General features: G+C 34.1%; 1 protein-coding gene across 1 annotated transcript in view; it reads left to right on the forward strand.

Moving 5' to 3' along the window:
- The first annotated feature begins 445 nt into the window (after positions 1–445).
- Positions 446–25322, forward strand: part of SUCO (SUN domain containing ossification factor) — a 57791-nt gene continuing 32914 nt past the window's right edge. Inside the window, exons 1-9 of the mRNA XM_065901422.1 lie at positions 446–565; positions 2275–2385; positions 4808–4962; positions 10482–10619; positions 10854–11004; positions 14464–14587; positions 15349–15473; positions 16544–16611; positions 23774–23881. Coding sequence (XP_065757494.1) covers positions 446–565; positions 2275–2385; positions 4808–4962; positions 10482–10619; positions 10854–11004; positions 14464–14587; positions 15349–15473; positions 16544–16611; positions 23774–23881 — 1100 coding nt within the window. The remainder of the gene's footprint in view (positions 566–2274; positions 2386–4807; positions 4963–10481; positions 10620–10853; positions 11005–14463; positions 14588–15348; positions 15474–16543; positions 16612–23773; positions 23882–25322) is intronic.

Below are 25322 nucleotides of genomic sequence, written 5' to 3' on the forward strand. Positions count from 1 at the left end.
ATTTGGAGGCTTCTGTGCTTTGAAATATCAATAGTTTAGGTAGCTTTAGAGTTATCTGTTCTTAAATATTTGGTAGAATTTAGAATATCATTGGCATTTGATGCTGTCTGAGGAGGTTAGCTCTTTGACAAGTTTCTCTGTTCCTTCTGTGATAATTATCAGATACTCCTTTTGTGAAGTTTTTACTGTTTTACCTTCATGAGATTCATGATGCCTTACTTGGAGTGCTGATAACACTGTTTATGGTTTTCTTAGGACATTAAATAAAAAATCTTCATCTTATGTACATTTGTCTTCATCGTTAAATTGTTAAGTTCTCAAGGGCATTAGGATAAGAACCATCTGTTTATTGCCTCAAATTCTAGTCCAGGTATGGAATATGTTGGCTTAACAACTTTTTTTTCTTCTTTCTTTCTTCTGTTTTTTTTGGTGGTGGTGACGGTGGATGTTTTACAGGCTTCCTAGTTGGCATGTATGTTGCAAAGAGAGTTCTTCAGCTTCATCATACTACTCTCAAGATGACAATTGTGCACTAGAAAATGAAGATGTACAATTCCAGAAAAAGGTACCTTAAATGAAGTTGAAGTTGTAATTTGTGTATTAGCTTTCTGAGACTTCCTCAAAACATTTGGAATAAAAGTATTTCACAAATACTATGACATAATTTTTGGTGGAGATTTGTAATTTTCTTTGCTGTAATATGAGGAGTTACTCAGGTAATTCTGAAATTAATGTGACTCTGAGATATTTATATATTCTTATTGCTTATATTTGGAATGTTGTAATAACATCCTTAGTCCTACAGTAAGGAGAAAAAATAGTGCCTATTCAGAGAGAAAACTAGGGTTCTCTTTTTAATGCTTTAACTAGCAAAGGGTTTCTAAAGAAACCCCAGTCTTATAAATTAAAAACTATTAGAAATGAGGATTGTAGGGAAAGTCTGCAATTAGTGGCTATGTACTTTGTTTTATATAATTGTGTGGAGTGAATAGACAGAGTCCAAAAAATCTGATGGTGTCTAAATTTATTATTTTATCATTTTAAATGATTAAAGGTGAGTATTGACTTTAGCTAGATTTGGCTCCCCCCTCCCCCCAACTCAATATACTTATTTTAAATTACAGATGTAATTTATACCCACTATAAGATATTCATATTTATATCCCATTCCCCTCCTCAAAGGAACCACAATTTACGGTTTCTTGTGAGAACATTCAGACCATTTTCTGTGGTTATAGATATATCATTTTATAGCACACAAATTAATGTTTTAATTTTTGTTCAAAAAATATTGTACAAATTTATTTCTCCTCTTCTCCAGTAATATCTCATGGATACCTTTGCATGTTACTGTATTCTTCTGAATAGCTACATTTTTATTCTGTCATGGGTATATCACAATTTATTAAGCATGTATTTATTGATAGACTTTTGCATTGTTTCTCACCTGTGTGTGTGCATGCATGTTTGTGTGTACGTTTGTGTGTGTGTGTGTGAATGCACAAACTTACAATTACATGCTTGGGCTGTTTTTATTTTTGGCATGATATTGTGTTTAGATTATTTAAATTTCTGAGTTACACAGGATATATTTCTGGGATGGAGCAGTTAAAAATTTGAAGACTATTGCTGGGTATCTCTCCGAATAAAGTATAATTGTGTGCTTCTATCTACAGTCTGTAAGATTTAGAGCTAATATCTTCTTTGATGAGAAATTTGAAAACTTAAATGTTGTAAGAATGAGTTTAAGCAAAGCATTAAGGAAGGGGAAACATTCTTTCAGCAAACATTTGGGTACCTAGTATATATACTATACAGGCTTAGATAATGATGAATATGAACTTCACTTTTACGAAGCTTATATGCCAGAAGATAAATTTAAGGACAATATATCTGAAATTCTAATTTGAAATTCAGTGTCAAGAGAGATGACACAAAGAACTCTAAGTACATTCATTTATCAAGTATTTACTGACATACAGTGCTGGGTAGTAGGACTAAAGTGTTTATTAAGAAATCAGATGTAGTGTATATTTGGAAGGCAGCTTTGCTCATCACTATACCACCAGCGCACACATGTAGTATACATTTGAAGTGAAGCAGTAAGGAGGGTAATGCAGGAAGGTAGACAATAAGCATAGAAACAAATAAAAGACATTAAAGTCACAGTAAAGTGTTTTGGTTGTAAAGTATAGAAAGATGGTCTTTAACGTTGCTTCAGGACTGTTTTGTGAAACAGTTTTATCCGTTGACCTTTTCTTTGTTGCAATATAGGATGAAAGAGAGGGACCTATCAATGCCGAATTATCGGGAAAAGTGGGTTCAAGCTTACCTGTTCCTCCAGAAGAACACAAGTTAAAAGATGACTACATTGTGAATGTACAAGTAAGCTTTGTTGCTTTGATTTTTAATGATACGCCTTTTCAAACTGCTTCACAAAACAGAAAACCTGTTTGGTCACCATATTGTGTATTTTTATTTTTTTCTTTTTGTAGTACCATGCAACTGTCCTTAATACTAGTCACCTGCTAAGAATACTACTTTTGAGAAAATTCGGAATTACAGGTTTAGTAGTAAATGTGACTTTTCTCTGTAGTATAGGTTTGGTTGTAAGTCCTCCTTTCTTCTAGATTCCATTTTGGCTTTCTGTAGTTTATCTTGTCTCTTCAGTTTTTCAGATGTCAGGGGAAATTATTTTCTGACTTAACATATTTGTATGTAGAACACAGAGCATTTTTTTTTTTTTTTTTTTTTTTTTTTTTCACAGAGCATTTTGATACCAAAATTTTACCACTTAGTGTGGAATATGGATTAATAAACAATAGGTTGAGTGTGTTTTTTCCTTTTTCTCTCATATTACATCCTAAATGTTATTTTCCATTTTGTATACCAGATTTTATGAAAGATATTAAAAACTAGACCAGAATGTAAGCTGATCAGAATGCTGAAGCATCTGGAAACCATTTAATATCGGGAGCGACTGAAGGAACTGGGGATATTTGATCTGGAGGGAAGAAAGACTAAGGAAAAACTAAATATCTCAAGTATTAACAAATACAAATTTCAGCTTAAAAGGAGGGAGAATTCTCTTAAAAAAATGCAGCCAGAGTTATCTTATAAGTTAATTGGGTTATCTAAGGAGATATAGTAAGTTTCATTTTATTGGATTCTGGAGGACATTTGGAAAAGATTTGTGCATAAGAATAAGAGAAAAGTGATCTCTGTAGCCCTTCAGTTTTATGAGTATCCTGAACAGTCCAGCCATTGTTCATTTTCCTGAATCTTTATTATGGTATTCTCTTGTTCAAATACTTTGAAGTGCTCACTGCATCTTAGAGACCTGTGCTGTTCAATATAGTAGCCATTATTATGGCTATTGTGGCTATTGAGCATTGCAAATTGGATAGTCGAAGTTGAGATTTGCCGTTAAGTATAAGATACACATCGATTTTGGAGACTTAGTAAAAGAAAAAAAAAGTGTAAAATATCTTACTGATTTTTTTATATTGAATGCATATTGAATGATAATGCAGTATTTGATAATATTGTAATGGTTCTTTTCTAAAAGTCTCCATCATAAAATGCAAACTATTTGTACTCTTTTGTGAATTTTTCGTTCCAGTGTAAATAATTCCCCAAATGATGACATTTTATTTTGTATTCTTCTGACTCTGCCTCATGTTTTCTTTCTGCTGCTGTACTGGCCGTCCTATTCTTCAGAACCCTAGTTCTTCTAGTCCAGAGTAGTCCATAGTTTCTCTTTACCTTGAACTGAGCATGAGTACCTCTCACTTGATATTCATTTAGTAACTATTAAATGTCTACTGTGTGCTAGGCACTAGGAACATGAAGATCAAGAAAACATAGTCGGGCTTCCCTGGTGGCGCAGTGGTTGAGAGTCCGCCTGCTGATGCAGGGGACACGGGTTCGTGCCCCGGTCCGGGAAGATCCCACATGCCGCAGAGTGGCTGGGCCCGTGAGCCATGGCCGCTGAGCCTGCGCGTCCGGAGCCTGTGCTCCGCAACGGGAGAGGCCACAACAGTGAGAGGCCTGCGTACCGCAAAAAAAAAAAAAAAAAAAAAGAAAGAAAACATAGTCCTTACTCAAACATTTATAGTGTAGTTGAAGAGAAAGAAATAAATAAGGGCAATTGAGGTGTTATAGATCCTGTGATTAAAGTCTGTACAGAGAACAAGTGGAGGCATAGAGGAAGGGGAATAGCTAATTCTATTTAGGGTTAGTTGTGGGCGAGGAGGTACTGATAAGAGGTTTTCAAACATGAGGAGGTATTAAGTACGTTTCAGTTTGTGTTTTGGAGGAGTGAATGGCCCAGAGCATATGGGCCTTGAAGGAGCAGCAAGAATCATGTATTGCTTTGTAATGTTATTTATACATGCCTTCTGTTGTTATTTGTTGATACACATTGTCTTCTAAACTACTCAGGGGCAAAAACTATGCCTGTACTATTTTATATATTTATATAGGATTTCTGTGTTTCTATTAGCATTAATTAATTACAGTAAGAGGGAAATTTTGTGGGTCCTGGTATAAAATAGGAAAGAAGAAAGACATGCTGCTTTGTCCTAGTTTATGAAATGCCATGAAAAATGTGTAGAGCCTGTATTTTAATATGAAATATATTCCTTAGGGTGGTAATGTTGGAAGAAAGGATTTTTATAAAAGTACTTTTTTAGTGAACATTATTTATATTGTTACTTTTGAGACATACTTCTTATGATACCCTCTTCAGCTAAAGAGATAATTTATTAATCCCAACATTAAATATAACTGACTTTTTTAAAAACAGAATACGGAGTCAAAAAAGTTAAGTCCATCTGTGATTGAAACACTCCCTACAGTTGATCTACATGAAGATTCTTCCAGTATAGTTGTGGACAGTGAAAACGTGGAAAATATTTCCAGCTCATCTACCTCAGAGATCACTCCAATCTCAAAGCTTGAGTAAGTCATTACAAAGAAAAAAAAATATGATTAGATAATGACAGAAAAATTTCTTTGATCCTCAAATTTGGCATTTAGGCTATATAGCAGATCTAAGTAATAATGCCTATTTTATTCTTATACATTGTTTAAAGTTTACTTTCCATTTATAGTTACTACAAAATATTGGCTATATTCCCCATGTTGTACAATACATCCTTGAGCCTATCTTACACCCAGTACTTTGTACCTTCCACCCTGCCACCCCTATATTGCCCCTTCCCACCCTCCCCATTGGTAACCACTAGTTTGGTCTCTGTGTCTGTGAGTCTGCTACTTTTATTATATTTATTAGTTTGTTGTATTTTTTAGATTCCACATATAAGCTATATCATACAGTATTTATCTTTCTCCGAATTATTTCACTTAGCATAATGCCCTCCAAGTCCATCCATGTTGCTGCAAATGGCAAAATTTCATTCATTTTTTTGGCTGACTAGTATTCCATTGTTTGTGTGGGTATGTGTGTGTGTGTGTGTGTGTGTGTGTGTATATATATATATATATATATATATATATATATATATATATATATATATTATATACACCACAGCTTCTTTATCTATTTATCTGTTGATGGACTCTTAGGTTGTTTCCATGTCTTAGAAATTGTAAATAATGCTGCTGTGAATATTGGGTACATGTATCTTTCCAAATTGGTGTTTTTGTTTTTTTCAGGTATATACCCAGGAGTGGAATTGCTGGGTCATAGTTTTAGTTTTTTGAGAAACCCCCCTACTGTTTTCCACAGTGGCTGCACCAATATACATTCCCACCAACAGTGTACAAGGGTTCCCTTTTCTCCACATCCTTGCCAATACTTGTTATTTGTAAACTTTTTGATAATAGCCATTCTGACAGGTGTGAGGTGATATCTCATTGTGGTTTTGATTTGCATTTCCCTGATGATTAGTGATGTTGAAGGTTTCCTTAATTTAGAAAATCTCTTTTATACTCCTAGCTCCAGCAACACTACAAAGAACAAAACAAAATTCCCTTCTCTTAATACTACATTAAACATATCCTTTATCAAATGAGTTAATTTATATAAAGTGTATAGGACAATATCTGGCACATAGTAAAAATACATGTGTCAGTTAATATCATCATTTTTATCATCACTACTATTTTTTTTTTTAACCACAGCACTTTTTAGACACCTATTCTCTTCAAGAATGTAAGGGAATGGGTTGAAGGAGTTGTACACAGAGATGTTACAGTTACCATTTAGGAATTTGCCCTGGTAAGGGACAAGGTAACAAAAGACATGCTTAGAAATAATGATAGTATTTAACATTTTAAAATATTAAATGCTTAGAAAGAATTTAAGGCTAGATACTGTGTATCTGAACAGTACATCTTATTTTCTCATTATATTGAACATGACAGTCTAGTGAAATGGGAGTGAGGTAAAGAAAAATATTAAGGTATATATTTTTAAAATGAAATTATAGACGTGCTTAAAGAATTTTAGTGAAGCGTTTTGAGATAATAGATGATTTCTTGATACTATAGGCAACAATTCTAATATTGGTAGAATGTACTAATAGAAATGAAACATTAGAGAATATGCATTTAGAATAAATAATTTAAAAATCTTATTTTTGCATCATCCTCAATGGTGAAAAACTGAAAGCATTTTCACTAACATCAGGAACAAGACAAGGTTGCCCACTCTCACCACTCTTAATCAACATAGTTTTGGAAGTTTTAGCCACAGCAATCAGAGAAGAAAAGGAAATAAAAGGAATCCAAATCGGAAAAGAAGTAAAGCTGTCACTGTTTGCAGATGACATGATACTATATACATAGAGAATCCTAAAGATGCTACCAGAAAACTACTAGAGCTAATCAATGAATTTGGTAAAGTAGCAGGATACAAAATTAATGCACAGAAATCTCTGGCATTCCTATATACTAATGATGAAAAATCTGAAAGTGAAATCAAGAAAACACTCCCATTTACCATTGCAACTAAAAGAATAAAATATCTAGGAATAAACCTACCTAAGGAGACAAAAGACCTGTATGCAGAAAATTATAAGACACTCATGAAAGAAATTAAATATGATACAAATAGATGGAGAGATATACCATGTTCTTGGATGGGAAGAATCAACATTGTGAAAATGACTCTACTACCCAAAGCAATCTACAGATTCAATGCAATCCCTATCAAACTACCCCTGGCATTTTTCACAGAACTAGAACAAAAAATTTTGCAATTTGTATGGAAACACAAAAGACCCCGAATAGCCAAAGCAATCTTGAGAACGAAAAAAGGAGCTGGAGGAATCAGGCTCCCTGACTTCAGACAATACTACAAAGCTACAGTAATCAAGACAGTATGGTACTGGCACAAAAACAGAAAGATAGATCAATGGAACAGGATAGAAAGCCCAGAGATAAACCCACGCACATATGGACACCTTATCTTTGATAAAGGTGGCAGGAATGTACAGTGGAGAAAGGACAGCCTCTTCAATAAGTGGTGCTGGGAAAACTGGACAGCTACATGTAAAAGTATGAGATTAGATCACTCCCTAACACCATACACAAAAATAAGCTCAAAATAGATTAAAGACCTAAAAGTAAGGCCAGAAACTATCAAACTGTTAGAGGAAAACATAGGCAGAACACTCTATGACATAAATCACAGCAAGATCCTTTTTGACCCACCTCCTCCAGAAATGGAAATAAAAACAAAAATCAACAAATGGGACCTAATGAAACTTCAAAGCTTTTGCACAGCAAAGGAAACCATAATCAAGACCAAAAGACAACCCTCAGAATGGGGTTGTTGCAAAATATTTGCAAATGAAGCAACTGACAAAGGATTAATCTCCAAAATCTACAAGCAGCTCATGCAGCTGAATAACAAAAAAACAAACAACCCAATCCAAAAATGGGCAGAAGACCTAAATAGACATTTCTCCAAAGAAGATATACAGAATGCCAACAAACACATGAAAGAATGCTCAACATCATTAATCATTAGAGAAATGCAAATCAAAACTACGATGAGATATCATCTCACACCAGTCAGAATGGCCATCATCAAAAAATCTAGAAACAATAAATGCTGGAGAGGGTGTGGAGAAAAGGGAACACTCTTGCACTGCTGGTGGGAATGTGAATTGGTTCAGCCACTATGGAGAACAGTATGGAGGTTCCTTAAAAAACTACAAATAGAACTACCATATGACCCAGCAATCCCACTACTGGGCATATACCCTGAGAAAACCAATATTCAAAAAGAGTCATGTACCAAAATGTTCATTGCAGCTCTGTTTACAATAGCCCGGACATGGAAACAACCTAAGTGTCCATCATCGGATGAATGGATAAAGAAGATGTGGCACATATATACAATGGAATATTACTCAGCCTTAAAAAGAAATGAAATTGAGCTATTTGTAATGTGATGGATAGACCTAGAGTCTGTCATACAGAGTGAAGTAAGTCAGAAAGAAAAAGACAAATACCGTATGCTAACACATATATATGGAATTTAAGGGAAAAAAATGTCATGAAGAACCTAGGGTTAAGACAGGAATAAAGACGCAGACCTACTGGGGATCGGACTTGAGGATATGGGGAGGGGGAAGGGTGAGCTTTGACAGGGCGAGAGAGAGTCATGGACATATACACACTAACAAACGTAGTAAGGTAGATAGCTAGGGGGAAGCAGCCGCAAGGCACAGGGATATTAGCTCGGTGCTTTGTGACAGCCTGGAGGGGTGGGATAGGGAGAGTGGGAGGGAGGGAGACACAAGAGGGAAGACATATGGGAACATATGTATATGTATAACTGATGCACTTTGTTATAAAGCAGAAACTAACACACCATTGTAAAGCAATTATACCCCAATAAAGATGTTTAAAAAAAATCTTATTTTTGGCAAGATCAGATATTAACCTATAATATTTTGTTTTAAAATTTGGTAATTAACTATTGGGTTGGCCAAAAGTTTCATTCATTTTTTTTCCGTAAGGTGACTCTAGTAGCACTTAGTCGTCTTTAACTTCATTCGAAGCAGTTTTGTTAGATTGTATGTGACAGCTGTCATATCACCATGCATTTAAAAAAAGACATCAAAATTGGTGAATTTTTGTGTGGCCATTTTAATATTGAAGATGGAAGAAAAAAAGCAGCATTTTCAGTCTGTTATGCTTTATTATTTCAAGAAAGGTAAAAAAGCAACTGAAACACACAAAAAGATTTGTGCAGAGTATGGAGAAGGTGCTGTGACTGATCGAACATGTCAAAAGTGGTTTGCGAAGTTTCATGCTGGAGATTTCTCGCTGGATGGTGCTCCGCGGTCGGGTAGACCAGCTGAAGTTGATAGAGATCAAATTGAGACATTAATTGAGAACAATCAACGTTATACCACGAGGGAGATAGCCAACATATCAAAATACCCAAATCAAGCATTGAAAATCATTTGCACCAGCTTGGTTATGTTAATCGCTTTGATGTTTGGGTTCCTTATAAATTAAGTGGAAAAAACATTCTTGACTGTACTTCCGCATGCGATTCTCTTCTTAAATGTAATGAAAACATTCTGTTTTTAAAACAAATTGTGACGGGCAATGAAAAGTGGATACTGTACAATAATGTGGAATGGAAGAGATCATGGGGCAAGTGAAATGAACCAACACCAACCACACCAAAGTCTGGTCTTCATCCAAAGAAGGTGATGTTGTGTATATGGTGGGATTGGAAGTGAGTCCTCTATTATGAGCTCCTTCGAGAAAACCAAATGATTAATTCCAACAGTACTGCTCCCAGTTAGACCAACTGAAAGCAGCACTCAACAAAAAGCGTCAGGAATTGTTAATTAGCATTTTGTTATTAGTAAACAGAAAATGCATAATCTCCCATCAGGATAACGCAAGACTGCATGTTTCTTTGATGACCAGGCAAAAACTGTTACAGCTTAGCTGGGAAGTTCTGATTCATCTGCCATATTCACCAGGCGTTGCACCTTTGGATTTCCATTTACTTTGGTCTTTACAAAATTCTCTTAATGGAAAAAATTTCAGTTCCCTGGAAGACTGTAAAAGGTACCTGGAACAGTTCTTTGCTCAAAAAGCTAAAAAGTTTTGGGAAGATGGAATTATGAAGTTGCCTGAAAAATGGCAGAAGGTAGTGGAACAAAAGGGTGAATATGTTGTTCAATAACGTTCTTCGTGAAAATGAAAAATGTGTCTTTTATTTTTACTTAAAAACCAAAGGCACTTTTTTGCCAACCCAATATTTAAAGGCCAAGGAAGGGCACTAACAGATCGAGTCAACAGTTTACGTAATTTAAATCTTTACATGATTTAAAATATCTGAATTCTTGAAAATCGTCTGCAGAGCTCTAAAGCATTCTTTTCTGGCTTAGATTTGTTTTGGAAACCAGTAATATCACTTTTAACTTATGGTTCATTATATCCATTAAATTGTCAGATTGTCTTTTTTGTTTCTATTTTAGTGAAATAGAAAAATCTGGTACTGTTCCTATAGCCAAGCCAAGTGAAACTGAGCAATCTGAAACTGATTGTGATGTTGGTGAGGCCCTTGATGCAAATGCTCCAGTTGACCAGCCTTCCTTTGTCAGTCCACCTGAAAGGTGGGTGTGAGCAGTTGTTTGCCCTTCGTATGGTTCTGTAATAAACAGCAGTGTCACGTTTGAGTAGACTTTGGTGCATGCTTAATTCCACATTATGACTGAGAGGAAACTGATCCATTTGTACTCCTTTCTTGGTTTACTTTGTACGCATGTACACTTATAATAGTTTAGATTGCATATACTCGTTATTCAGCTAAAATTTGTTTATTTAATATGCCTTTTGCTTTCAAATAGCCTTGTCAGCCAGCACATAGAAAATGTGTCATCTTTGCATGCTAAAGGAAAGATAACAAAATCGGAATTTGAATCAAAAGTTTCATCAAGTGATCAGGGTGGTGGTGACCCAAAATCTGCATTGAATGCTTCAGATAATTTAAAAAGTGAGGTAGGTAAATAACTTGCACTATATCCTACTTTATTATACAATGCATTTTTGTTATTAGCTAATCTTGTAATTTGCTATCCGTATTTGCCGTAAAGTCAGGGGATCAGTAGTTAGTGATGAATGTGGAACTGAGGTGAACTGTGCACCCAGATAGCAAGTGGTTACTTCACAGAACTATTGCCAGTATACTGTTTATACATAGTGTTGTCCCAAGTATGAACTCTCTTGGGTTATATTTAATTATAAAGGTTTTTTGCCACCATTGATTATTTGATAACCAGATACATAAAGTCCTTATTTAGGCAGTTAAGAGAGCTATATAGAAGTTATGATTGTTAAGTATCTTCAGAATAAAAATTTAACTCAATAATACAAGATTAAATTTAGTCTCTTCAACCAGAATTATTTTAAAGGGACATTTTACCCTTTGTTATTTGTGTGCAGAATACAACTAGACCAGCTTATATTAAAGAATATGGTTCTTAAAATAAAGACAAGGCTCATTCCTGTGTAGCAGTTTTACTTTCTTTTCTTCTTTCGAGTTCTACTTTGACTTCACGTAGAGGCCAGCACAGAACTTCCTGAAGAAATGTTGACAGAGAAGTCTGCTCCCTTCAGCTAAGAAATAGCTAAATAAAAGAGATGAAGGCCACTCTATGCACTTCAAAACGCGTGGAATCAGAGTATTTTAAAATACTGAGTACCACATCCACATTTATTTCTTTATAATTTGGATCTTCTGTTCTCCACCTTTTCTTTCACATATTTTCTGTGAATCTGCACTCATAACTAACTAAACTTCATTCTGGAGACTTTACTATCATTGGGCCAGCTGTTTATTTGATGTCTTTTATAAATATAGAAGGTCCCCATTTCCTAGTCCAACATCTTGAAGGAAGTAATTTTCCCAGTGAAACCAAATCAAGCATGTGTTACAGTTCAGTTGTCAAATACCACAGGCATAAATAAAATTAGGCAAACATTACAAAAATGTCTTCTTTGAGCTATTTAAGTATCAAATGTAAAATTCAAGCATGGCAGCCAGTTTTGTCCAAGATTTGCTTGTTCTCCTTAACCATTTGCAGCAGTGTCTTGCAGATCCTTGAGATAACAGGGATAAACTCTCCTACTCACACAAACTTAACAGGGCAGAATTATTCTGAACTGGATAGTATACAAAACTACTGGACACTTTATAATATGCTCATTATCTGACAATTTTTCTGGAATATTAAGTTATTTAGGAGGTAATTAATGCAGTTAAAAATTCCACTCTTTTGCCTGTTATAATGCTTTACAAAGTAATTTTATTGTATTGTTTAGTTCTCTTATTTGTTGCTAAGAGGCGATAGTGATTGCTCTGCCTGAGTCTCACAGAGTGTGTGTACGTTCTTATGTATTTCTTTTAGTATTTGGGCTTTACTCTTAAGTATCTCAACTATATTAATTTTTATAAATAATTGTTTATTTTCTCATTCAAACTAGATTTTTGTTATTTAATTTTTAAATTAAATTAGTATAATGCTACTTCTTTAATTTTATTTTCTGCTATGTATTTTTTTAATAGCCACATACTTTATTTGATAAGTTGGTGTGTTCTGTAAAACGCTCCGACGTGGAGGTTGTATAGGAACCAATTTGCTAATAAGTCTTCCTAAAGGGAGATAATAGGTATTTGTATTGATGTATTACACTAATACACTAATTAGTATTAGTACTCGAAAATGTGCCCTAATACAGCAAATATATACTGTATGAGATTTGTGCTGTTTACCAAAGTACGCTGTCTAAATAGATGTTTTGTACACTTCTCAAGGTACTGTTAATAAGTACATTGTGTGTTGTTTTAGGAGTACAGAAATAATTTAAAAATGGAATGAACATCATTGCATACATTCTTCCAATTAAGAAAAAAATTACAGATTGAATTTTATGCCCTTCCCAGTTACATTTCTTCTCTCCACTTCAGATATAACCATTGTCTTGAATTTGGTGTTTTTTACATTGGTAGAGCATGTTTTTTAACTTTTACCAAATATGCATTGCTACAAACAATACATACTATTATTTGGCATATTTTGAAACAATGTAAAATGGTATCGTTCTTGTCTTAAGTATCATTTTACTCAACATTGTTTTTGAGTTTTGTCTGTTCATTGTTCAATTCTACCACAATTTATTCTTCAATTAATGGATATTTAGATTGTTTCTAATTTTTTTGATGTTATCCATAGTGCTGCAGTAAGTATCCTTATGCATATTTTCTTAGGCACATATGTGTGTTTTCACTGATATTTATACATAGGAGTGGAATTATTGGGTCATAGGGTATGCATATCTTTAATATTCCTAAATGTGAAACTCACTTTAGCAGTCTAATAGATGTACCATGGCTCAATAGGCTGTCACACTTTAACCTCAGATTAGTATAATTTATTTAGTATCTTTAGCTTTCCTTTGCATTCCCTGATTACACTGAGTGAACATTTTGTATTTTCTCTTTGCTTAGTTTATTGTTATTCCTTTACTCTCCCCCATTATTGATTTGTAGGCAGTCTTTATAGTTGGTAATAATTGTTGGCTGAATGTGTTGCAGGTATTTATTTCTGTCTCTGGCTATTTGAACCATGTGGTTTATGGTCTTTTGATATATTTAATTTTTAAATTATAATCTATCCAAATGTATCAGCCTTCTTAAAAATGATTTCTTTCTTCATCTTGTTGAATTCTTTTATAGCCTGAATCATGAAGATGTTTTTCTGTACTTTAAGCTTTGCTTTTCACATTTAGGTTTTCATATCCACCGTAAAATTTTTATATAAATGGTACTTCTTTTTATTTTAATTTTTATTGGAGTATAATTGACTTACAATGTTGTATTACTTTTTGCTGTATAGCAAAGTGAATCAATTATACATATATCAACTCTTTTTTAGATTATTTTCCCATATAGGTCATTATAGAGTATTTAGAGTTCCCTCTGCTATACACTAGGTCTTTATTAGTTATGTAAATGGTACTTCTTGTTAAGGATTTTGTAGAAACAATATATGACATGTAAAATTAGTTAGCTTCCTTTATTGTATATATTAATGTAGATTTTAAGATGGATGCATTAAAATTATAGTATTTGTACAGTTTTTGTATGGGTAATTTTTGGCTTACGATATTATATAGGTTTTTTTTACAGCCTGTGCTAATATTGCTAACATGTGAAGGGATTCATCCTGTGGTGCTTAGGTAGAAGATTTTAATTCTTCGAAGAGAAACTCAACTTTGAAGTTAAACCAAAACTTTTCTTTTTACATTTTTTGTTTTTGTTTTCAAAATACTATCCTTCATTATAAAATTGGACTTCTATTTGACAGAAACATTTGTATTTACTATTATAATTTATTAATCTGTTTTCTCTATATTCTTTGAAATCTGAAATCTGTTTATTTTTGACATTTCTGTCAGAGTTCTGATTATACAAAACCAGGAGAAATTGACCCTGCATCTGTAACAAATCCCAAAGATCCAGAAGATATACCAACATTTGATGAATGGAAAAAGAAAGTTATGGAGGTAGAAAAAGAAAAAAGTAAGGAAGCACTGTGACTTTTTTTTTCTTTTTTTTAAAGGGACTGGTTTAAATATGTAGTTCTCTTTTTAATTGGTAAAACAAAGTAACATTTTTGAAAACTTTTTAAAGGTGAAACTTACCAAGATACCTTTGATTACCCACATGTAATTTACCTGTGCATATGTCTTAATCCTGATGAAAATCCATTGTAAATTATTAAATGAGGCTAAAATAAAGTAGGCAGAGCAGTGATTTTTCATCTCAGTTTATAAGAGGAAAGTTGAGGCATGGAAAGTTCTGAGTCATAAAGCTTTAAACCGTAAACAGAATTGAACTAAATTATTATACTCTTTTTGTTGTAAATTAAATCTCAGAGTTAAAAATTATTATGATTGGGATTAGAGATAGAAGGATAGCATTCGTCCTTAATAGAATAAAATGTATATGCAAAAAGTTTTGATTTTCATGGATAAGCTTCATTTTGTGAATGAATTGTACTAGGCATAAATCGAGTAATGTGGATTTTTGTAGTTAATTTGTTTATTAGGGATATTTTAAAGTTATTGAGCTGAAACATTTTGATTTTCATGTGGGTTTTTAAAATTAAAACATTAATTTTATTAAGTATTTAAAGTATTTGAATTTTATTAAGTATTTAAAGTATTTAAAGCATTAAAACCTGTTCTAGATGGCAGCCTGTTGCTCTTGAGATTGTTTGCTCTGGGTATTTTCAATCATAATCATCATATATATATGTTCATAATAAGGTTTGTCTGCAGGTCAGTCAATGCATCCATCTTCTAATGGAGGTCTACATGCCACAAAAAAGGTCCAGAAAAATCGAAATAATTATGCTTCAGTAGAATGTGGTGCCAAAATTTTGGCAGCTAACCCAGAAGCCAAGGTACTGAAGTGTAAAATTCTTCTGTACATATAGAAAACTAGTGACTTTATTAAATGTAAGCAGTGGTTTCCTGGGAACTATATTTTAACATGAGCTATTTTCCTAATCCACTAATAAATGCAGGATTATGCTTTTAAAGACATTTTCTTGCATGGATTCTTAGTGTATTGGTTGATACATTGCACCCTATTTTTGTTTTTTCTTTTTAAAGACAATTTTTTTAGAGCAGTTAGAGGTTCACAGCAAAATAGAGAGGAAAGTACAGAGATTTCTCATATACCCCCTGTCCCCACGCCTGTTAGCCTCCTCCATCATCAACATCTCCCACCAGAATGGTACATTTGTTACAGTTAATGAACTTATATTGACACACCTGAAGTCCATAGTTTACATTAGCGTTCACTCTTAAACATTCTGTGGTTTTGGACAAATGTATAATGACATGTATCTACCATTATAGTATCATACAGAGTATTTTTACTACTCTAAAAATCCTCTGTGCTCTGCCTATTCACTGCTTCCTTCCCCCAACTTTTGGGAACCACTGATCTTTTTACTATCTCCCTAGTGTTATCTTTTCCAGAATGTCATATAGCTGGAATCATACCATACGCAGCTTTTTCAGATTGGCTTCTTTCACTTATTAGTATGCATGTTAGATTCATCCATGTCTTTTCATGGCTTGATACCTCATTTCTTTTTAGTGTTGCATAATATTCCGTTGTCTGGATGTACCACAGTTTATCCATTCACCTACTGAAGGACATACACTCTGTTTTTAGACTTTTAAAACCTGTGTGAAATTTACAGAAGGAAATAGCTAATAGAAAAATAATTTTTCCCCTATAGTAACAGACATTTAATTTTAAATGTCTTGTTATAAGGCTAACTTAGCACAGTATAGACAAAACTTATAAATTTTAGCTACTTTTATGCTTTCTTCCCAAAGTGAATGTTTGAGTCTTAGCTGTATTTTAAGATCTAAAAATATAGAAAACCTAGAAAGCTTGATAGTTGAAATAAATCTTTTTCTTTAAGTAATTTATTCCCTTCCCCCTTTCTAAAAATAGAGCACATCTGCTATTCTTATAGAAAATATGGATCTTTATATGTTGAATCCCTGCAGCACTAAAATTTGGTAAGTAATATAAAATTTAATAAAGTGTACTCTATACATGTATTATATTCAGCTTTTATTTTGGGATTAGATTGATTTGTTCATATAGTCACTTAATAAGCATTTATGATTGGTTGGTGCTGGTACTGTACTTACCTTAGGTCCTGGGGTACAAAATTGAAGACAAAAATGTCTTTCCTTTTAAGGACGACGTCACACAAAAAAATTGACAGATCTAGTTCAACAGTTTTCAAATGGTATAAAAAGTACTGCTGCAAAGATATTATAGGAAAAGAGATGATATATCACTGCAGAAGAGGATGAGCTTGCTAGAAGAGGTAGTTCATGAGCTGAATCTTGAATTCCTTGAATTTATAGGAAGTCACAGATGAGGGAGGCAGAGGTATTCAGGAACTATAAGAATAAGGGGATAGCACTAAAAGGAGCATATTTCTGGGCAACTATGAAGTAGAAGCAACCTGAAGAAGTTATTTTAGTGATTACAAGAATAGAGGTACAATTAGAGTAATCATGGAAGATGAGACAGCAGAGTCAGTTTAGCAATAACCAGGCCATTCCATGCTACACATACCCAGCTTAAAAGTTTCTGAAGTTTATCTTAAAGACCGTGGAGCGTAGTGTTTGTTTTAAGTAAGGAAATGACATGACCTCACTGGCATTTTAGGAAGGCTTATCCTTAAAAGATGGCCTACAGCATAATGCCGTTGGAAGCAGGGAAACCAGTTAGGAACCTGTTGTCATAGCTCAGGTGAGAAATGAGGGCTTTAATTAAGACATTGGCAATTTGGATAAAGAAGAGAGGGGAATCTGAAAAATTTGTATAGCAGATAAAATTGACAGCTCTTGGTTAGTAATTGGATGTGAAGAGAGAGGCATCTGTTAATCTCCCTTGATTTTGGCTTCCCTGCTTGGATCTATGATTCTGCCATTAACTAAGAATATAGGCAAAGGAACCGATTTATGTGGGAAATAAATTGATATACCAACAATTTTATTAGATTACTTGATTTCATTGATCAAAAGCAGCTGTTTTAAAAAAGAATTGAGGTAAATCACCACCATCAAATTGAGTTACTTATATGATATATATATACATTTTTTTAATTTAAAGAGAAACTCTTTAAAGATAATGCTTATTCTTTTCTACTTTTGGTTTTCACTCCTTTTGTTAATATACATATTTAAGTTCAGTTTGAAAATTAACACCAAGCTATTTAAGAGTATTAAGGGATAATATTAAAAAACTTAATTTTCCCATATGCCATTTGGCCTGGAAACTGAATTTGAGGAAATAGTTATCTGAGATCATAATCAAAATGTTATTTTTTGGCTTTTGTTTTTGTTTGTAAAAGCCCCTGTAGTCAGTAACAACTCAGTTTTTATGCTCTAAAATTTTGTATTTTAAGCAGAGACATGCTGGGATGAAGTTATATGAAGCAATCATTTTGTTTTATTCTGGTTTACAGAATAAGTGATCATAGCTATCCGTTTTTTTGTTTTTTTTTTTTTTGCGGTACGCGGGCCTCTCACTGTTGTAGCCTCTCCCGTTGCGGAGCACAGGCTCCGGACGCGCAGGCTCAGCGGCCGTGGCTCACGGGCCCAGCTGCTCCGTGGCATGTGGGATCTTACCGGACCGGGGCACGAACCCATGTCCCCTGCATCGGCAGGTGGACTCCCCACCACTGCGCCACCAGGGAAGCCCTGTATTTTAACGTTTTTGCAGACAGCATGTATTCGTGTATATGTGTTTACTGTATATTTTACTTTTTGCTCATCCATTTATGCGTCTTTTCATTGTATAATTTAAAAACCTCAGAACACCTTTACTGATTTCACCTGATTTGATTGGGTTGACCCACCTAAGGTATATTAAGACCACACAGTCTCATTATAGCTTTGTAAATCCTAATATCTGGTAGAATAAGTTTATACCTCATCTTCAGATGTATCTTCACTATTTTTGTCCCTTTGTTTTTTCTTTTAAATTTTAGAATCATCTTGTTGAATTCTAAAAAAAGAATCATGCTGGCATTTTTATTGACATTGTATCAAATGTCTAGATGAATTTCAGGATAATTGACATTTTAGGATTTTGAGCCTTCTTGTTCATTTGATAGTTTGTCCATTTGTTCATTCATTCGTTTGTTCCTTCTTTCATTCTTTCTATGTTTATTGAGCACCTGTTATGTGAGGTTGCTGATACTAGAAATAACATTGTTTCACCAATTAGGCTGAGATCCTAGAAAGGTGTCAATCCCTAATCACTAATGAGATTGAACATATTTTCATGCACCAGTTTTTCCTGTAAATAATGCTGCTATGAACATTGGGGTGCACATATTGTATCTTTTCAAATTAATGTTCTCATTTTCTTCAGTTTTATACCCAGCAGTGGAATTGCTGGATCTTATGGTAGTTTTATTTTTAATGTTTCGAAGAACCTCCATACTGTTTTACATAGTGGCTGCACCAATTTACAGTGTACTAGGTTTCCCGCCAACAGTGTACTAGGGTTCCCTTTTATCCACATCCTTGCCAACGTTTGTTATTTGTAGACTTTTCAGTGGTAGCCATTCTGACATATGTGAGGTGATATCTCATCGTGGTTTTGATTTGCATTTTTTGATGGTTAGCTATGTTGATCATTTTTCATGTGCCTGTTGGCCATCTGTATATATTCTTGGAAAAATGTCTATTCAAGTCTTCTGCCCATTTTTAACACATTTTTGACCAGAGACGTATTATGGCCACAGGCGTTAGTTTCTGCAAAAATCCCCTGGTCAGTAATGTGTTGGGCTTCCCTGGTTGCACAGTGGTTAAGAGTCCACCTGCCAGTGCAGGGGACACGGGTTCGAGCCGTGGTCCGGGAAGATCCCACCTGCCACGGAGCAGCTGAGCCCGTGCGCCACAACTACTGAGCCTGAGCTCTAGAGCCCATGCTCTGCAACAAGAGAAGCCACCGCAATGAGAAGCCTGCACACCACAACGAGGAGTAGCCCCCACTCACCACAACTAGAGAAAGCCCGCTTGCAGCAACAAAGACCCAACACAGCCAAAAAATAAAAATAAATAAAATAATGTGTTAAACTGGGTTCTTTGTTTTCTTTGATATTGAGTTGTATGAGTTGTTTATAAATTCTGGATATTAACCCCTTATCAGTCATCATTTGCAAATTTTTTCTCCCATTCCGTAGGTTGTCTTTTTGTTTTGTTGGTGGTTTCCTTTGCTGTGCTAAAGCTTTTAAGTTTACTTTTGCTTTTCTTTTGCCTTAGGAGACAGATCCAAAAAAATAGTGCTGTGATTTATGTCAGAGTGTTTTGCCTGTGTTCCTTTCTAGGAGGTCTGTGGTTTCAGGTCTTATTACATTTAGGTCTTTAATCCATTTGAGTTTACTTTTGTATATGGTGTGAGGAAATGTTCTGATCTCATTTTTCTTACATTTAGCTGTCCAGTTTTTCCAGCACCACTTATTGCAGAGACTGTCTTTTCTCCATTGTATATTCTTGTCTTCATTGTCATGGATTAATTGACCATAAGTACATGGGTTTATTTCTGGGCTCTCCATCCTGTTCCATTGATCTGTTGTCTGTTTTTGTGTCAGTACCATGCTGTTTTGATTACTGTTGGTTTGTAGTATAATCTGAAGTCAGGGAGCATGATATCTCCAGCTTTGTTCGTTTTTCTCAAGATTCAGTGTTTGGAACTCAACTGTAAAACCTTCCAGGCCTCTGGGAAGATGTTAATTTTAAATTAAATTAAGTATGTGATTTCAAAAATAAATATTTAGTACAGTCACATGGCTCAAACTCAAAAAGGTATTTAAAAGAGGTAGGGGAGTTACAGTGAGAAATATACTTCCAGTCTGTCATCTATCTTCCTATTCAGTGTTAAATTTTTAGGTATCTTTTTAGTTTCTTTATGCAAAAAATTAGAGATTTTTATTTATCTCTCACTTTTCACAGTAGCATATTATACTATCTCACCTTGAATTAAGTTTTAACTTAAAAATATCTGGTCATGTTTCTGTTTCACTCATATAAAACTTTCTCATTTTTTTTTTGATAGCTGCATGAAAATCCATTATATGATTGTACCAAGATTTAACTAGTCTTCTGTTGATGGTATTTGGGTTGTTTATAATCTTTTGCCATGACAGGCAGTTATTATAAATAAGCTTGTGCAAGTACTGTTTTATACTTGTGTGAATAGATGGGCAGTTTTAAAAATTATTTTTAAAAGAAATAATTATGAGACTATATAGGTTTTCTATTTCTTCTTGAGTTAGTTTTGGTAAATTACATTTTTCTAGGAATTTGTCTTTAATCCATTTTGAAAGTTTTTGTAGTAAAGCTGTTTATGGTATTCTCTTATTGTTTAAAGATCTTTTCTTTGTAGCTTTGCAGTATAGTCTGAAGTCAGGGAATGTGATTCTACCAGCTCTGTTCTTTCTCAAGATTGTTTTGGCTATTTGGGGTATTTTGTGTTTCTATATACGTTTTAAAGTTATGTGTTCTAGTTTCGTGAAAAATGCCATTGGATTGCATTGAATTTGTAGATTGCTTTGGGTAGTATGTTCATATCATCTAAATTTTGACACATGGTATTTTATCAAACTATTATGTTTAGATCTGCTACTTTACTGATCTTTTAAAATTCCTGACCTATAAATAATAAAGGGAAGTATGTTGAAATTAGATTTGTCAGCTTTTTATGTAGTTCTATTAATTTACAGTGTTGTCTGCCTCTAAGAAAATAGAAAAGGTGAGGCAGTAAGATAAGAAAGCATTTTAAAATCAACTTTCATGTGGAATAATTACATATGTACTAATGTTTTATGAGTCTGTTAGTTTCATACAAGTTTTAGAATTGTTAAATTTGCCCAGTGAATTGACTCTTTACACCTGGAAATACATTTGTCCAAAAGTTTATTTTAACTGTTAGTAATATAGCTTCTATTTTCTTAGAAATTGAGAACACATTGTATGCAAAAAAAGGAGGTAGAGGAGAATTTGCTTTTTCTTCTTAATGCTCTTTTAGATTTATTTTCTCCGTTGTAAATAAAAAGCAAAGTCTTGAGTCTGATTTTCTTTAGTTTCCTCTCCCCAGGGTGTTGTGGTGGTATGGACAATGTTTAGGCTTTGGAGCCAGATAGATGTTTGTTTTGACTTTTAGCTTTACTATGTATTGGCTAAATGACTATTAGTTTGGGCTCTTGATTCTGCTGTTTTAACAGAGACCAGATAACTGTGGTTTAAAAAAGATAGGTATTTAATTTTCTCTGACATAAAAACCTCAAGCTGGTAGATGGTGCAGGGAACAGAGAACAATGAAAGGACCCACACACCTTCTGTCATGTTTTTCTACCACCCCTGAGATGTCGTCTCTGCCTGCATTGCTGAGATGATTTCCTACCACACCCTCATTCTAGCCTGCAAGGTAGGAAAAAGCAAATGGAGAGGTAGCAGCTTCTTTTTAAAGGCTTGACCTGGAAGTTGCACTGGACACGCCGCTCACATCCCATGACTCAGAACTAAGAAACATTGCCAAGTCTGGGAAAAAATCTTTGATGGGTGGCCGTATGCTTGGCTACATCTTTGGAGGTGGGGGACAGGTTCTGTTACTAAAAAGGCAGAAGGGAAAAATGTGAAGTAACCAATTAGTGATTATTGAATGGTTCTATAAAATGGAGATAGTGTCCTATGCAGTTTGGTTGTACGAATTAAATCAGAGGATGGATATGAATCATCTACCATGGTATCTGACCCAGAGTAAGCATTCAGCTAATGTTAGTTTCCTTTTTTTCATGAGCTTTTCTCTGAACCATGGCTGTCTTTACCATCTCCTGGAACTCAGTTCTGTTGCTTTCCAGGATTAACACAATATGTTAATTTCAATGCCTTTAATTTATTTAACATTTAATTGTCAGTGTATGTGATCTCATTTGATATAATACTTAGTTTATTAAAGTATTGGAGTGCTAGATGTCATGAGTATTTCTTTTCCCTAAATGCCATGCTTTATGCAGTTTTATTTTACACATGTAGAACCATACTTTTAATTTTTTCCTAAACAGCAATATTTTGTGGCATCTTTCCATGTCTATAAATATCTCAAGTATCATTTTTTTCAAAAATTTCATACACATGATTTCATATAATCCCATAATAACCCTTTTTTTTCCCTTCCCTACCCCTATTTCCCCTCCTCCTTTCCCTCTCCCCACTGGTAACCACTAGTTTGTTCTCTATATCTGTGAGTCTGCTTCTTTTTTGTTTTATTTACTAGTTTATTGTATTTTTAAAAAGAGCTTTATTGAGGAATAATTGGCATAAACAACTGCATGTAAAATAAATTGTGAAATGTTAAAGTGTACGATTTGATAAGTTTTGACATTTATACATCTATGAAACCATCACCACAATGAAGATAACAAGCATGTCTATCTCCCCCAAAAGTCCTCATGCCCCTTTATAATTTTTCCCTCCCAGCCTTAACCCCATAGCAATTAAAGATCTGTTTTATATCACTATACATTAGTTTATATTTTCTAGATTTTTATGTAAATGGAATGTATGGTTTTTAGTACCATTTTTAATAGCTGTTTGGTATTTCATTGTCTGGGTGGGGCCATAATTTGTTAATCAATGCTCTGTGCTAAACATTTAGGTTGACTTTCCCCCCCTGCTCTTATAAACTGTGCTTTGTTATATTTATTAAGATGTACATTCAAGGGTGATCATTTGGAGACGTGTGTCCGTAGATTAAATTTCTAAAAGTATATTGCTGAATCAAAGGCTATGGTACCTTTTGAGACAATATGGCCAAACTGCCCTCTAGAGTGGTCAGGTTACACTCGTACTAGCTGTTCTTAGTCAAGTCATTCCTTCTCCAAGAATGAGGTTTGTCATTAGAAAAGAATCTTCTAAAAAAATATTATAGGACAAAATCAGTATCTTTTTTTCCCACTAATGATATGGCTGGGAAATACTTAAGGGTGTTCCTTTTTTATAACCAAGGTTGCTAATCCTCTTCCTTCCTTACATTTTTTTTAATGAGTAACTTCATGGAGGTCCAGTTTATGTAAGCTGTTAATGTCATGTTTAATATGAACTGTTATTTTGGTTGGTTTATCTAAATAATTGTCTTGTGTTCTTTTTAAAGGTTTGTTATTGAACTCTGTGAACCAATTCAAGTAAAACAGTTTGATATTGCAAATTATGAATTATTTTCTTCTACTCCTAAAGACTTTCTGGTTTCTATCAGTGACAGGTAAATTCTAAAGCTGGTTTCTACAGAGTTTATATTGGATTTTCAGAATAAAAATTTAAAAACAGGTCACATTTTAAAACTTTAATTAATTTTATTTTTTATTTTAATCAACTTGTATCAATTTGTAAGAACAGTAGTAATACTATTGTAGGAAAGGCACTTGTTAGTTTACTTTCATTAACTTATGTAGTGCTTATAACAGCCCTCTGATATTATTCCCTTATGAGATGAGGAAACAGACAAGGAGAGATTAAGTAGCTTGCCTAGATCACATGACTTGTGACTTGGACAACCAAGATTCAAATGTAGATCTGTATGACTTTAAAATCCTTACTTTTAATATATTATGACCTATTGCTTTCAGATATTTCTTTAAAAAGTTATTAAAAACATACATGAGCATTTTATATCATGAGGTATATTTTTGTTAAAATATATTTTAAAAACTTTGGTATATATGTGTGATTATAAGAGAAATAAACATACGTTGTAAGGAATTTGGTAGAGAACCCCAATCCTGTCAACCATATATAACCGTATTAGCATTTTAATACATTCCTTCCCGTCTTTTCTACACATTTATTCTACCAAAAAAGTCAGTTTTTAATGCTTACATCTTGAGAATATATCCTTTTGTGTTTTAAGCACATCATTTTTAATGAATACTTGATATTTTCCTCCCTGTGGAGGTGTTTATTCCTTCCATAAATCCTTTTTGAGTGCCCATAATACACCATGTAGGATGCTGTTTTTTGTTTGTTTTGGTTTTATTTTTGCGATACGTGGGCCTCTCACTGTTGTGGAGCGCAGGCCCCGCGGCTGTGGCTCACGGGCCCAGCCGCTGCGCTGCATGTGGGATCTTCCTGGACTGGGGCACGAACCGGTGTCCCCTGCATTGGCAGGTGGACTCTCAACCACTGCACCACCAGGGAAGCCCTACCATTCTTTTATCATTGATCATTAAGGGTTTTCTGTGGTGTTTCTTCCCTCACCCCACACTTAGCATTGCCTATATACAGTTTTTGAAATGAATTCTCAAAATCTCTCCTTCATTTTTCTTTTACTAATCTTGCTCAGATGATTTCCTTTTCTCTAAGCTGTAATTTTCTTATATGTCAAATGAATATTCAGCTTTGACAGCTAAAGTGTTTTTTTTTTATGTGATGAGAGAACACTCGTTACTTTGAGGGATTCTTTAAATGCTGTAGTAAAAATAATAGTTTTGTGCTAATTACATTAGATTTCCTTTTAAAGGGGGAAAAGCTATATAAGAGCTGTGAAATTCAAATATAGTAAAGGATTTTTTTCTTTTTCCCTTTCCACCAGTACTTATACTTCATGTCATCACACACTTATCGGTACATGAAGAATAGTACCTCTTTCTTCCAAAACAATCTCTTGGCTACTTTCTGTTTTAAAACCTCCAGTTTACTTGGAAGCC

This window comes from Phocoena phocoena, chromosome 1 (assembly GCF_963924675.1).
Source record: "Phocoena phocoena chromosome 1, mPhoPho1.1, whole genome shotgun sequence".
Taxonomy (NCBI): domain Eukaryota; kingdom Metazoa; phylum Chordata; class Mammalia; order Artiodactyla; family Phocoenidae; genus Phocoena; species Phocoena phocoena.